The sequence below is a fragment of the Chelonia mydas genome, chromosome 1 (assembly GCF_015237465.2).
Source record: "Chelonia mydas isolate rCheMyd1 chromosome 1, rCheMyd1.pri.v2, whole genome shotgun sequence".
Taxonomy (NCBI): domain Eukaryota; kingdom Metazoa; phylum Chordata; order Testudines; family Cheloniidae; genus Chelonia; species Chelonia mydas.
Window position 1 is genome coordinate 209,819,489 of NC_057849.1, and position 13,873 is coordinate 209,833,361.

At 41.5% G+C, this 13,873-nt stretch overlaps 1 protein-coding gene across 2 annotated transcripts; it reads right to left on the reverse strand.

Moving 5' to 3' along the window:
- Positions 1-360: 360 nt before the first annotated feature.
- LOC119565242 (NKG2-D type II integral membrane protein-like) lies at positions 361-10,920 on the reverse strand. Of its 2 annotated transcripts, XM_043549364.1 has the most exons (7): positions 10,811-10,916; positions 9,553-9,687; positions 7,533-7,636; positions 1,965-2,063; positions 1,538-1,689; positions 1,061-1,167; positions 361-962 (listed from the first exon to the last, which is right to left on the reverse strand). In XM_043549364.1, the coding sequence occupies exons 3-7, from the start codon at positions 7,624-7,626 to the stop codon at positions 845-847; spliced, it is 570 nt and encodes a 189-aa protein (XP_043405299.1). In that variant the 5' UTR covers positions 7,627-7,636; positions 9,553-9,687; positions 10,811-10,916; the 3' UTR covers positions 361-844. The 2 variants fall into 2 exon arrangements, with proteins under 2 accessions (XP_043405299.1, XP_037745660.1); XM_037889732.2 differs by lacking the exon at positions 9,553-9,687 and having other exon boundaries at positions 10,811-10,920.
- Between the last annotated feature and the right edge of the window lie 2,953 nt (positions 10,921-13,873).

The following is a 13,873-nucleotide window of genomic DNA, read 5'->3' on the forward strand; positions in this document are numbered from 1 at the left end:
TTAGTAGAAACATATTTATTAACTTACAAAGCTCAATTTTGTAGTACATTTTAGAATCTTTTTGCACTTCTCTAGCACAGAAGAGATTATGTGGCCCTAAGTTGTTATAACCAATCACTGAAGTTTTTCCTTAAATATAAAAATAAAAAGTAGTTCAAAGTTCATGTCAAGCTTATCTCTGTCTATCTCCAGAGGAAGTTATGGAATCTTGCAGCTAGCTGGATTTAGTTTACTGGAGGAAAATAACTAATTTCATCCTCTTTCCCCCACCCACCCCAGACTGTCTTGTATATGCTCCTCCCCACACCGTGTCCCAGATAGCCCACTTTATGACAGCATTGTAATAGAAAACTAGGACACTTTTTTAAACAACAAAAATATGGTCAGTTTAATCAGGACTAATAAGACCGACCCACAAAATGGGGACTTCTATGCATATCTCTCGGTAACAAGAACCATCTATATACAACTAGTAATTTTCAGCTGGGAAGAAAATCTGTCAGAAAATGGAGATGATTTATTATGGACAAGATTTTTGATCAGTTTCTGCATGAGCGTGCAGGCAGGGAATGGCCATTGTAGTTCTTGCTCTTCCCCGCATAACAAGATGTGCTCCTTCCTCAAGCAGCTAGCTGCACTAATCACCTCAAAAGGGTTGGGGAGGAAACAGGTCCATGATCAGCCAAGGAGGGGAGCACATGCCGCCCCTTGTTAAAGGGCAACATAAAAGTTCCAGTTACCAAGAGCTCCATGAATTGTTGTGCCTCTGTGAGGCACTGAGGGCCACTGAAGAAGCCTCAGTGTCTTTCTCCAGTCTTTCTTATGCTGGTATAACAGGCTTCATCTAAGTGGCCCTCTGCTCACAAATATAGGGTTTTGATTGTGTACAACCATAGGAGTGGGCTTCTCCAATTCTGAAAGCTGCACAGTCACCGCTGTTAAAATCTGGATGTTCTGCAAACCTGGAAATGAAATATACATGTACTGTTAACTATGTAAGTCACATGGCAAAGTCAGAAGTTGTTATTAATGCCCCTAACTAGACATGCCAGAGACTTACAGGTTAAGGGTTAGAGCTGTGCCATCCTCCCAAACCCAGGATTCATTGATCCCATTACGGAATAATCCGATCCAGTGATAAGAAAATGCTAGAGGCTTTATGAAATCCTGTATGGGAACAATCAAAAATTGTCTTAGTCTCACATCAGTATTTGGACTTTTAACTCTATCCTTTTAGCGCCTGCTCTTTCTGAGTAAGTGGGCCTCTTGGGGTGGGGAGGAGACGGGACTGACAGTGCCTGTTTATACTTAATGAGAGTCATTGCAGACCATTGTGAGGACCTGCTTTTCTAAGCACCAGCTGAACTGTAATTGCAGTGTTCCCAGACCTGCGCAACCTGGAAATTGAGATGCCAGAACATGGAGTCAAATCAAGTTCTTCCATGCAACACTACAGACATGAAATCAAATATCGTTCTCCTAGTCTCTGACTAATCTGCTGTTTGTAGCCTGAAAAGTCCCCACAATTGAATTCTACCTGTTTTTTTTTGCTGTGTATCTTCAAAAGTCTGGAGCCCCGAGAAGAACAATAATCTTGACTCTCTTGCCAAGTTTTCCATTCAGTAGAAAAGTGGTAACAGTTCTCCTCATGCTGTATCCAGTTTTCTGGGCAAAGGCTGCAGTTGTCTCCTTCAACAGGAAATACATTTTATAGATTGATTTTATTAGTGCATTGCTCATGATCATGCCATTTGATAATGGTTTTAGACCACATCCAAGCTACCCTGAGACCTGCAAGATATCTGCCTGGGGAAGACTTTCATAAAAGTGATATTGGTAGAAAAAGAAATTGAACTGATCTGAGATCACTCAAGTCACCTGAAATTTGTCAGCAACACTTACCCCTTTGCTGAAACTTCTGGAGACTCTGGAATCTTTTTTTTGTCTTTCCTGAAAATACTTACGTTTGACACTCTGGAACCCCACAGCTCCCAACAATACTACACAGAGGATGCCCAGAATCACTGCAACATATCGCCATGGGGAAGATGGAGAAGGAAAATCTAACAGGAAGGAAAGGCAAACAATAAACAAAAAGACATTCAGGGAATCCAGTGTCACAGTGGAATTAACTGTATCTAGGCTCCACCAGGCTTAACTAACAGCCCTAAAATAACAGGCATTGACAGTATGCAATTATTTTTCTTTCACTGGAGATATCGAGCTGATCCTTTTTACCTTCTCCATTCACTACACTTCATTTGGGTGAATGAATTTGTCAGTTATTCCCAGAGCCATGAGGGCCATAAAATCCCCCCCTCAGTTCCCCAGCAGGAGTGAGTTTGCTGACATTTCTTACATTTCAATGATCATCTGAATAGGTAAAACAGATATTTTACACCAATATTTCTGGGAAGGGTGGTTATTCAGAAAGGACAGTTCATGTTTCACAGCTGTTTGGAACACACCACTGGAATTTGGACGTGTCTTGAGACAAGGTCTGAAATTCTTCCATTATTTTTTGTTCTTCTGGTAAAATAGAAATCCCATTGTAATTATTGGAATATGCAGTAACCATGCAATTTCTCCTGTTATGCTGAGATTGTAGTGAAATGGATCAAAGGTGAACAAAAAAAATCCAGAGCAAGAGGGGCCCCAGCTGCTACAGTTCCATGTGAGATTTCTGCATGGCTAGGAAGATAGAAATATGCATAATTTTATTTAATATAGAACAGGAAAAGCACATTTATTCCTCTATCACTGCCTTCCTATACATTTCAGTTATACCTACTTATATTAAATTTGCTTTGAAAAAATATTAAAGCTTTTATGAAATGCAAAGGCTTATATTAATTTAATGTTAATGGTTAAAGTTAGAAATTTAAATACCATGGAGCTTTGACGTTTTACACCACCTGAAGATCTGCCCCTCAAAATTTTGGAAACAAGGAAGTTAAGATTTACCTACTTATGTTGATTCACTGATGTTGCAACTATTTTTTAATAAGATAAAAATCTATCTGCATGACTCGTAATCCAAATATTCAATGACCAAGTTCCTGAACTGTAGCTGAAGACCTCTCAGCACAGATGCTGTAAAGGTGATTTAAAAACTACTTTTACTTCTCTGGTCATGGGGCTGTCAGGGCACAAGCTGGTCCCCAACATAAATAAGAGCAGGGTGCCTCTATTTTTTGCCATTTGCCAACTACCAAAAGAAGCTGTTACAGCATTTAGGGATTGTTGTGTGTCAAGGTTCCTCCCCCACTCTGAACTCTAGGGTACAGATGTGGGGACCTGCATGAAAACCTCCTAAACTTACTTTCACCAGCTTAGGTTAAAACTTCCCCAAGGTACAAATTAATTTTATCCTTTGACCCTGGATTTCCACTGCCACCACCAAACTTTAACTGGGTTTACTGGGAAACATAGTTTGGACATGTCTTTCCCCCCAAAATCCTCCCAACCCTTGCACCCCACTTCCTGGGGAAGGTTTGATAAAAATCCTCACCAATTTGCATAGGTGACCACAGACCCAAACCCTTGGATCTGAGAACAATGAAAAAGCATTCAGTTTTCTTACAAGAAGACTTTTAATAGAAGTAAAGGAATCACCTCTGTAAAATCAGGATGGTAGATACCTTACAGGGTAATTAGATTCAAAACATAGAGAATCCCTCTAGGCAAAACCTTAAGTTACAAAAAAGACACACAGACAGGAATAGTCATTCTATTCAGCACAGTTCTTTTCTCAGCCATTTAAAGAAATCATAATCTAACACATACCTAGCTAGATTACTTACTAAAAGTTCTAAGACTCCATTCCTGTTCTATCCCCAGCAAAAGCAGCATACAAACAGACACAGACCCTTTGTTTCTCTCCCTCCTCCCAGCTTTTGAAAGTATCTTGTCTCCTCATTGGTCATTTTGGTCAGGTGCCAGCGAGGTTACCTTTAGCTTCTTAACCCTTTACAGGTGAGAGGATTTTTCCTCTGGCCAGGAGGGATTTTAAAGGGGTTTACCCTTCCTTTTATATTTATGACATTGTGTTATAGAGATGTCCCAGCTATGCCCACACCACTGGAGCCAGGATGTGGGTGGCATAGGAGTCACTAGAATTTCTGCACCACCATCTGAGAATCCAATTATGCAAGGGAATCTGCCAGGATCTGTATCTACTGGGTTTGAGGTTGTTTTGCACTTGTTTGGTGCAAAGTAACCCAAACTCACCATAGAGTTCTGTCTTATACAGCATATGCAATGAGTGAACTTTTCCCTGCCGTAACTTTTCAGTAATTAAACTTTTAACATTAACATAATTTTTATATCTAATTTCCCTGATTGGGTGATGGGGAGGCAGAAGTAAAAAAGAGGGTAGAAAAGAGAGTGAAAAAAACAGTGGTTGGGGAAAAAAGATGAAGATTCTAATTTCTCTCTCAATTTCACTGTATATTTCCAAAGTTACACAGATAAGAGTATGCACAACTGTGGAACTCCTTATGTACACTCCTGCAGTTTACTGTATCACATCTGAGCGCTTAATATCCCCAGAGTTACCAAAGGCAGGCACAAGATCCCAAGAGGCAGCGCCGCAATGAGCCTCCACTGTGGTGATGGAGAGGGAGAACCTAACAAAAGGAGAAGGGACCAAGACAGGCAAAGTGAACACTGTCTCTGAGTAGAACAGACTACTTCAGAAGAGAATTTAACATAATGGACAGTTATAGAATAGCCTGCCCATGGTGGAAGCTTCTTCCTGACCACAGACAGTTGGTGGCTGGACCTGTAACATGAGGGCTTTTACAGAGAAAAGAAAGAAAACAAGTTCATCCAGACCAGTAATAACTGACTGGTTGGATACTTAGCAGGGGGCAAATGAGCATGACTAGAGCAGACAGACACTTTTGTTAGCTTCCAATTCTGTGACCTCTCCCTCCTATGCATGATTAGTTCCTGCATTTTGCATGCTGGGCTATGATCAGCTTCCAGTAACATGCCATTGGCAGGTACATCAGAGGAAAATACATTAAACTTCCTGAATCCTGACATGTAATATCAAGAACATAAGAACATAAGAATGGCCATACTGGGTCAGGCCAAAGGTCCATCTAGCCCAGTATCCTGTCTTCCGACAGTGGCCAATGCCAGGTGCCCCAGAGGGAATGAACAGAACAGGGAATCATCAAGTGATCCATTCCTTGTTGCCCATTCCCAGCTTCTGGCAAACAGAGGCTAGGGACACAATCCGTGTCCATCCTAGCTAATAGCATTGATGGACCTATCCTCCATGAATTTATCTAGTTCTTTTTTGAACTCTGTTATACTCTTGTCCTTCACAACATCCTCTGGCAAGGAGTTCCACAGGCTGTGTGTTGTGTGAAAAAATACTTCCTTTTGTTTATTTTAAACCTGCTGCCTATTAATTTCATTTGATGACCCCTAGTTCTTGGGTTATGAGAAGGAGTAAATAACATTTCCTTATTAATTTTCTCCACACCAGTCATAATTTTATAGACCTCTGTCATATCTCCCTTAGTTGTCTTTTTTTCCAAGCTGAAAAGTCCCAGTCTCATGAATCTCTCCTCATATGACAGCCGTTCCATACCCTAACCATTTTTGTTGCCCTTTTCTGAACCTTTTCCAATTCCAGTATATCTTTTTTGAGATGTGGTGACCACATCTGCATGCTGTATTCAAGATGTAGGCGTACCATGGATTTATATAGAGGCAATATGATATTTTCTGTCTTATTATCTATCCCTTTCTTAATGATTCCCAACATTCTGTTTGCTTTTTTGACTGCCACTGCACAATGAGTGGATGTTTTCAGAGAACTATCCACAATGACTCCAAGATCTCTTTCTTGAATGATAACAGCTAATGTAGACTCCATCATTTTATATGTATAGTTGGGATTATGTTTTCCAATGTGCATTACTTTGCATTTATCAACATTGAATTTCATCTGCCATTTTGTTGCCCACTCACCCAGTATTGAGAGATCCTTTTGTAGCTCTTTGCAGTCTTATCCCATGAGTGATTACTTTGCTTAAGAGCCTTTGGTGAGGGACCTTGTCAAAGACTTTCTGAAAATCTAAATACACTATATCCACTGGATCCCCCTTGTCCACATGCTTGTTGACCCCTTCAAAGAATTCCAGTAGATTGGTGAGGCATGATTTTCCTTTACAAAAACCATGTTGACTCTTCCCCAATAAATTATATTCATCATCTATGTGTCTGACAATTCTATTCTTTACTATATTTTCAACCAGTTTGCCCAGTACTGAAGTCAGGCTTACTGGCCTGTAATTGCCGGGGTCACCTCTGGAGCCCTTTTTAAAGATTGGCGTCACATTAGCTATCCTCCAGTCATTTTGTACAGAAGCTTATTTAAATGACAGGTTACAGACTACAGTTAGTAGTCCTGCAATTTCACATTTGAGTTCCTTCAGAACTCTTGGGTGAATGCCATCTGGTCCTGGTGACTTATTACTGTTTAGTTTATCAATTTGTTCCAAAAACTCCTCTAATGACACCTCAATCTGGGACAGTTCCTCAGACTTGTCACCTAAAAAGAATGGCTCAGGTTTGGGAATCTCCCTCAAATCCTCAACCGTGGAGACCGATGCAACAAATCTCATTTCTCCGCAATCACCTTATCATCCTTGACTGCTCCTTTAGCATTTCGATTGTTCAGTGGCCCCACTGGTTGTTTCGCAGGCTTTCTGCTTCTGATGTACTTAAAATTTTTTTTGCAATAACTTTTTGAGTCTTTGGCTAACTGTTCTTCACATTCTTTTTTGGCCTTCCTAATTATATTTTTATGCTTCATCTGCAGAGTTTATGCTCCTTTCTATTTTCCTCACTAGGACTTAACTTCTACTTTTTAAAGGATGCCTTTTTGCCTCTCACTGCTTCTCTTACTTTGTTGTTTAGCCATGGTGGCTCTTTTTTGGTTCTTTTACTATTATTTTTTTAATTTAGGGTATACATTTAAGTTGAGCCTCTATTATGGTGTCTTTAAAAAGTTTCCATGCGGCTTGCAGGGATTTCACTTTTGGCACTGTACCTTTTAATTTCTGTTTAACTAACATCATTTTTGTGTAGTTCCCCTTTCTGAAATTAAATGCTACAGTGCTGGGCCACAGTGGTGTTTTCCCCACCACAGGGATGTTAAATTTAATTACATTATGGTCACTATTACCAAGCGGTCCAGCTATATTCACCTCTTGGACCAGATCCTATGCTCCATTTAGTACTAAATCAAGTATTGCCTCTCCTCTTGTGGGCTCCAGGACTAGTTGCTCCAAGAAGCAGTCATTTAAGGTTTCAAGAAACTTTATCTCTGCAACCTGTCCTGCAGTGATATGTACCCAGGCAATATGGGGACAGTTGAAATCCCCCATTATTATTGAGTTTTTTATTGTAATGCTGGGGTTAAGTTAAGGAAAGTTATTGGACCAAGAGGTTTGACTCTTGACAGTAAAATAAAAGCATGTACAGAGTTAGCAGCTTGTTATGTACAGTACCTTTGGTCTTGGTCTTCTCAGCTCTTTGCCACATTTGCTGTTGAGTAGGAGTGTGAAATTTCAGTTCAGTGTAGGTTATTTCCTGCTCGCTCATTTCTGGTGGGCTAAAGGATATAATGTTTACACTCTGATTGAGTGGATGGAAGTGGCTGACAACAGATCTGTGGGACTGATTCTCCCCTTTGTTACACTTGTTTCATGTTGGTGTAACTCCAGTGATACCTATGGACTTACACCAGAATAAAACTGGTGCAGTTACATGAAGAATCAGACTCTACTGATTTATCATCAGAACAGACAAATAATATCAAGGCCTATTTCATATCACAATAGGTTGGTTGAGAGAAGCCAGGCAGAGAATTGGAGCAGGGAGCTCAGAGAGATGTATTTCTTATAATCTTTAAAATGTCTGACCTCTATTTAATGTTTAATTAGCTGAACTGAAATTAAAGCTGTCCATGCATTTCAATAACTTAAGCAAAACAAACAAACACAATTTACAAAATTGCAAATCAAAAGATGGAAATTTTACAAAAACATGAGAACATGAAAAATTGTAAATGAAGGCAAAACTTTGTTTTAAAAATGCTGAAAAATATATAAATGCAAAGTTAAGGTACCATATTCTGAAGAACTTTACATGTAGCTCTATTCAGACAAATTGCAGTGTAAAAATGACACTTTCTCCCTAAAGAGAGAATTTCACATGTACAGGCTGACTTTAGTAACTAAAATAATTGTGTCTACTTTTTACTCCTGAACCTCAGTGGGTTTTATGCCTGAATGTCACATGCTTAAGTGCTTTCCTGAATCCCTTTTCGGAAGCTCTTTAATGACTTAGAAGCTTATGGCCCATTGAAAAATCATTTTCAATGTTTTGAACATTTTACGCAGGGACCCTAATTAATTTAAAGAATCATCGTATTATTAAAGGGAGAAAAGCTGAAAACATCTCACCTAACCCCATTCCTGGCTAAGACTCTCCTTAAGAAACTGAAGTAATAAAATGATGAGCCTTGCATCATGCCTTGAAGACCAAAAACCTCATAGAATAGCAGAACAGCAAGGGAAGCTAGAATTTAAGATCTTCCACTGAAACCCCCTCCCCAGACTCTCAATGAGTCCATATCTAGGGCTATTAACATAAGCTTCTCCATTGTATATTGAATAGGGATTGCTAATTTGTCTCACTTTCATTTTGTTGTATCCTGTCCATATTTCTACCCTCTAACTTCTGCTCCAAATGCCTTCCAATTCAATATGAGATGGAAATTTCATTAACATTTTGCTTGCATTCTCTTTCAGATGATTTAATCAGACCTTGAATAAGCGAGGAACTATTGTTGATTCTCAGCGGCACTTCACTAGAAACCCACCCCTGATTAAATAAGCTGGTGTTTACCATTAGCTTTATTTTTATGGCCCCCTCAGCAAATTCTCAGTCAATGGATTTATGATCATTTCTAAGTTAACTGGAATGATTTTTTAAAAACAAGTTTTCTTCAGATTGTGTACCAAACACTTTACTAATAACTTGATATCCTAATTTTTGGTGGTCTTGTAGATATGGTGGATATGGCAAAAAAACACACAGTTAAACATGCAGAACTATTAGCTACATGGATTGACCAATATCATACATCCAAAACCCACATTTGTGCTGCTTAGATTAAGAGGGGGGGAAATACAAAAGTTAGAAATAAAGAGGAATCCTTTTAAATAAAAATAATGGTTGGGATTTTCAAGAGAGACCAAGAAATTTAGGAGCATAAGTCCCTGTAACAGGGTACAGCCCTTGAGCATGCCCTCTTCTGGTCCTGCATGGCTCTGCAGGTGGGCTACTCAGCTTTCTCTTGGTGCTTGCAATCATTTTCTCAGACTCAAGTAATCCAAGTAGATACCCACTTTGTGGGGTCTCCTTTATTAACCTTTCCTACAGAATACAAAACTTCTTCTTTAGCCCCTTGAGTTTAACCTTTCTTCTGGCCCTGGGTACTAATTCAGAGAAGTGTCCTCTCACCAAGTTCAGAAGACCCCAGCCCTTCTTCCTGAAGCATGGTGAAAATTCAAACAGTCTCGCTCTCCTTAGGTGAGGATTCCACAGCTATCATCCTGGAGCTGGGTTCTGATACAGGCCAGCTGCAGTTCTACAAGACTACAAGAAGGATGTGAAAAAATTGGAAAACGTCCAGCGGAGGGCAACAAAAATGTTTAGGGCACTGGAACATATGATTTAGGAGAGGCTGAGGGAACTGAGATTGTTTAGTCTGCAGAAGAGACGAATGAGGGGGGATCTGATAGCTGCTTTCAACTACCTGAAAGGGGGTTCCAAAGAGGATGGATCTAGACTGTTCTCAGTGGTAGCTGATGACAGAACAAGGAGTAATGGTCTCAAGTTGCAGTGGGGGAGGTTTAGGTTGGATATTAGGAAAAACTTTTTCACTATGAGGGTGGTGAAGCACTGGAATGTGTTACCTAGGGAGATGGTGGAATCTCCTTCCTTAGAAGTTTTTAAGGTCAGGCTTGACAAAGCCCTGGCTGGGATGATTTAGTTGGGGATTGGTCCTGCTTTGAGCAGGGGGTTGGACTAGATGACCTCCTGAGGTCCCTTCCAACCCTGATATTCTATGATTCTATGATTCTTAGTCAGCTTCTCCCCAGCTAGCCCCTTTTTACTCAGTCCTTTCACTTGTTGGCTTGGAGAGGTCAGCGGGCAGCAGTCCTCCTCCTGCTAGAGTCTGCCTTTCATGAGGGAGCAGGCAGCATATATGCTGCCCTCCCTCCAAGGCTCATCCCAGTTGCCTGTGAGAGAGGGGAATTTTGCCCCACACTGCATTACAAAGCTTCTGCTCCTGGGCCCTTAAAGGAACAGAAGAACTATGGATTTCCCCAAACACTGTTTCCCCAGGAGTGCTTCCTTCCTCCCAGTATCTCCCTCTGACACTTCCTAGGCCCTTCCAAACTCCTCAAACCTTGAAGAGCCATACCAAAGAACAGGGGGTGGCTGACCTTTACTCCCTACTGCCCTTAAAAGAGGCAGACCGTCCCTGCTAGAGTCCCATTGACTTTCAACAAGAATTATGCTCATAAGTCACTTAGGGCCAGATTTTTAAAAGTTATTTAGGCTCCTAAATCCCACTGATTTCAATCTGGTTCTTAGGCACTTTTGAAAACATCACCCATCAACACACACTTCCTGAGTTAGTCTTAAGAGAAAAATCCTACAGCAGTTACATTCCCTAACAATGAAAGACCCCACAAGCACTTGGAGATGATACCTGTAGAGGTGTTTTCGGGTCAGTGAGCAGGAGTCCTGGAACAGAACTTTAGGAGGCGTACCCGTCTAGTCCTGTCTCAAAATCCTCAGTGGAGACAGAGAGTGGCAGAGGGTCAGCATGAACTGAGAGAGGAAAATTATTTGCTCTGCGATGTTCCGGCTTAAACCGCAAAGGAAGTTCTCGCTCTGCTAGTTCGACGGATGTTGCACCTACACAATGTGCTCAGAGAAATGGGTCTTTCATCTTTATGGGTTAAAGCATTACTGAGTAGGCCTCAGGCATTAACTATAGAGCTTGGTTTGGACACTGACATACTTGAATTACTGCATTAAACAACTGTGACTAAGAAAAAAATGCTCAGCTTGTGTACAATCACTTTTAAAAACCTGGTCTTACTCACCTTCCCTGCTTTACCTCCAGGATGGACTCTTTGCCACCCAGTTCTCCAAAGCTTCCTGTCTCATTGCCTGGACTGGAGAGAGCTTGGGGGTCTCTCTGCTCCATTGCACTTGAAATGTTCTTTTATTTTCATTGGTTTACTTTACCATCGGTGCCACCAGTATCATCACCAGAAAGAGGAGAGGATACAAAACGACTGGGTGCAAGTAGCATTGGCATGAGCAATGTGCGCACGCACAACACTGGTAACTGCATCACAAGCACCAACACTGCGAGAGACATTGGATCTATCAGCTTCCACTTCAAAGGCCCTAGAAGCTCCTGTATGCATTTTTGACTAGACACTGCAACACTTGAGTCAAGAGAGGAAACAGTAACGATGCAAAGATTCTAATTTGGGTCAATTGGCAGATTCTGGGAAATGCTGATCATGTGTGACACTGTAATCAAAGCAGGACCCCAAATATATCCCCATACAGCTCTAAAAATTGCCATGTGTGTTTGTGTTAAAATCATAGAATCATAGAATATCAGGGTTGGAAGGAACCTCAGGAGCTCATCTATTCCAACCCTCTGCTCAAAGCAGGACCAATCCCCAACTAAATCATAGCAGTTAGGGCTTTGTCAAGCCTGACCTTAAAAACCTCCAAGGAAGGAGATTCCACCAGCTCCCTAGGTAACACATTCCAGTGCTTCACCACTCTCCTAGTGAAAAAGTTTTTCCTAATATACAACCTAATATCCAACAAATGATGTTCTCTGGTGGACTCTTGGTGAGACATTATGTGGATGTGACTTTGGGAAAGGATGGTTTTTCGAGGGAAAAAATTACAATCTTATATCAGTCAATCTGGTTACTGGAGCTCATTAAAAATTTTCTGACAAAAATGTGGTTTCATCAAAATGGTGATTTTTCCATGGGAAAACATTGATTTCCAACATTTCAACATTTTTTCTTTCAGTTTTCTGAAGCAATATTTCAAAATTATCATTTTGAATTGCAGTGTAATTGTAAGTGGAAGTGTCAGCTCTAAACACAAGGTTTTATTTCTAATTGACATTTTGTTTCCACAGTTTGGGGATGTCAGAATATTTCATTTTTATCCAAAATGTCAACAATTTTCATTTCAATATTTCCAAATCAAAACTTTTTGGAACTTTTCATTTTCTGAGAATTATCAAAATTTCAACTTTTTGTTCCAATTCAGGAAAAAAAAAAGTCAAAATATTGGAATATCCCAAGGGATGGAAAATACATTTTCCAGCCAGCTTTACTGGTAACACAAGGTGGGTGCTGAATTCATTGGAAGTTGCATCTGCAATCTCATAGATTGATCAAGATCCTTGCATTTGTAAGCCAACTCTGAATGAGCTCTCCCCTGATATCTAGTGATGAGTTGCGGGTGTTGTGGGCAGGGGTGGGGGAGAGATTTCAGGAACAGACTGAAGCCTGGTCTACCCTATAAACTTAGGTTGACAGAAACTGCCTTAGGTTGACCTAATAACGTATGTATCTACACCGCCAAGTCCCTTCCTCCGACCTAACTCACCTGTAACATTGCCTTAATTACTCCACCTCCATGAGAGGTGTAGCACTTGATTCGATGTTGATGGGTCAACAAAGAGTCAGTGTAGACGCAGTGTTGTGTAAGTTGTCTGAACTGGCATCTAGGTGTCCCACAATGCTCTGCTGTGACTGCTCTGGAGATCGTTTTAAACTCCACTGCACAGCAGCCAAGTACACAGGAAACAGCCCCTCCTCTGTTAAAGCCCTAGAAACGTTGAATTCCCATTTCCTCTTTGATCAGCGTGGAGAGCTTGCTAACCCAGGTGATCATGGTGACTCAACACCCATAACGTGCTCCAGCCTGGAGTGCACAGAAGGTGGTGGGACTTATTGGTCAGTGGGGAGAAGAGTCTGTGCAAGCACAGCTCTGATCCAGCTGAAGAAATGTAGACATTTGTAAAAAGATCATGCAGGGCATGGGGGACAAGGGCTACACCAGGGACACACAGCAGTACTGTGTCAAAATGGAATAACTTTGACAGGCGGACCAGAAGACAAGGGAGGTGAACAGTCATTCTGGTTCTGCACCACAGACATGCTGCTTCTACAATGAGCTGCATGAGAATCTCAGCGGCAACCTCAAAACGACCTCCAAGAGCAGTGTGGATACCTCCCAGGAGTCTGAGTCCCGGGCCACCTCAGACAACAATGAGGAGGACATAATGGATGAGGAAGAGGAGAAGGAGGAGAATGGGTGACAAGTGAATAGTGGATCCATTCTCCCCAAGAGTCAGGAGCTATTTTTAACCTTGGTCACAGGACAGTATGGTGGCCGAGTGTGATGCTGGGGAAGCAGGGCTGCCCTTAGGGAAAATGGCGCCCTGGGCAAACTTGTATTTTGGTCCCCGTGGTTGCGACTTCTCCCCCATTGCTCCTGGCTCCCCTGGGCATGGTGCCCCCCCATTGCCCCTGGTCCCTGTGGGTGCCCCCACATTTCCCATGGCCCCCGAGAGCTCCCCAGGCTCCCCACCCCCTGGTTTGTCCCTAACCCCTGCACTGTGCCCCCTTCACCCCTAATCCCTGCACTCCTTCCTGCACCCCAATCCCTGCACCCCCTTAACCCCTAACCCCTGCACTCCCCCCTTCACCCCTAATCC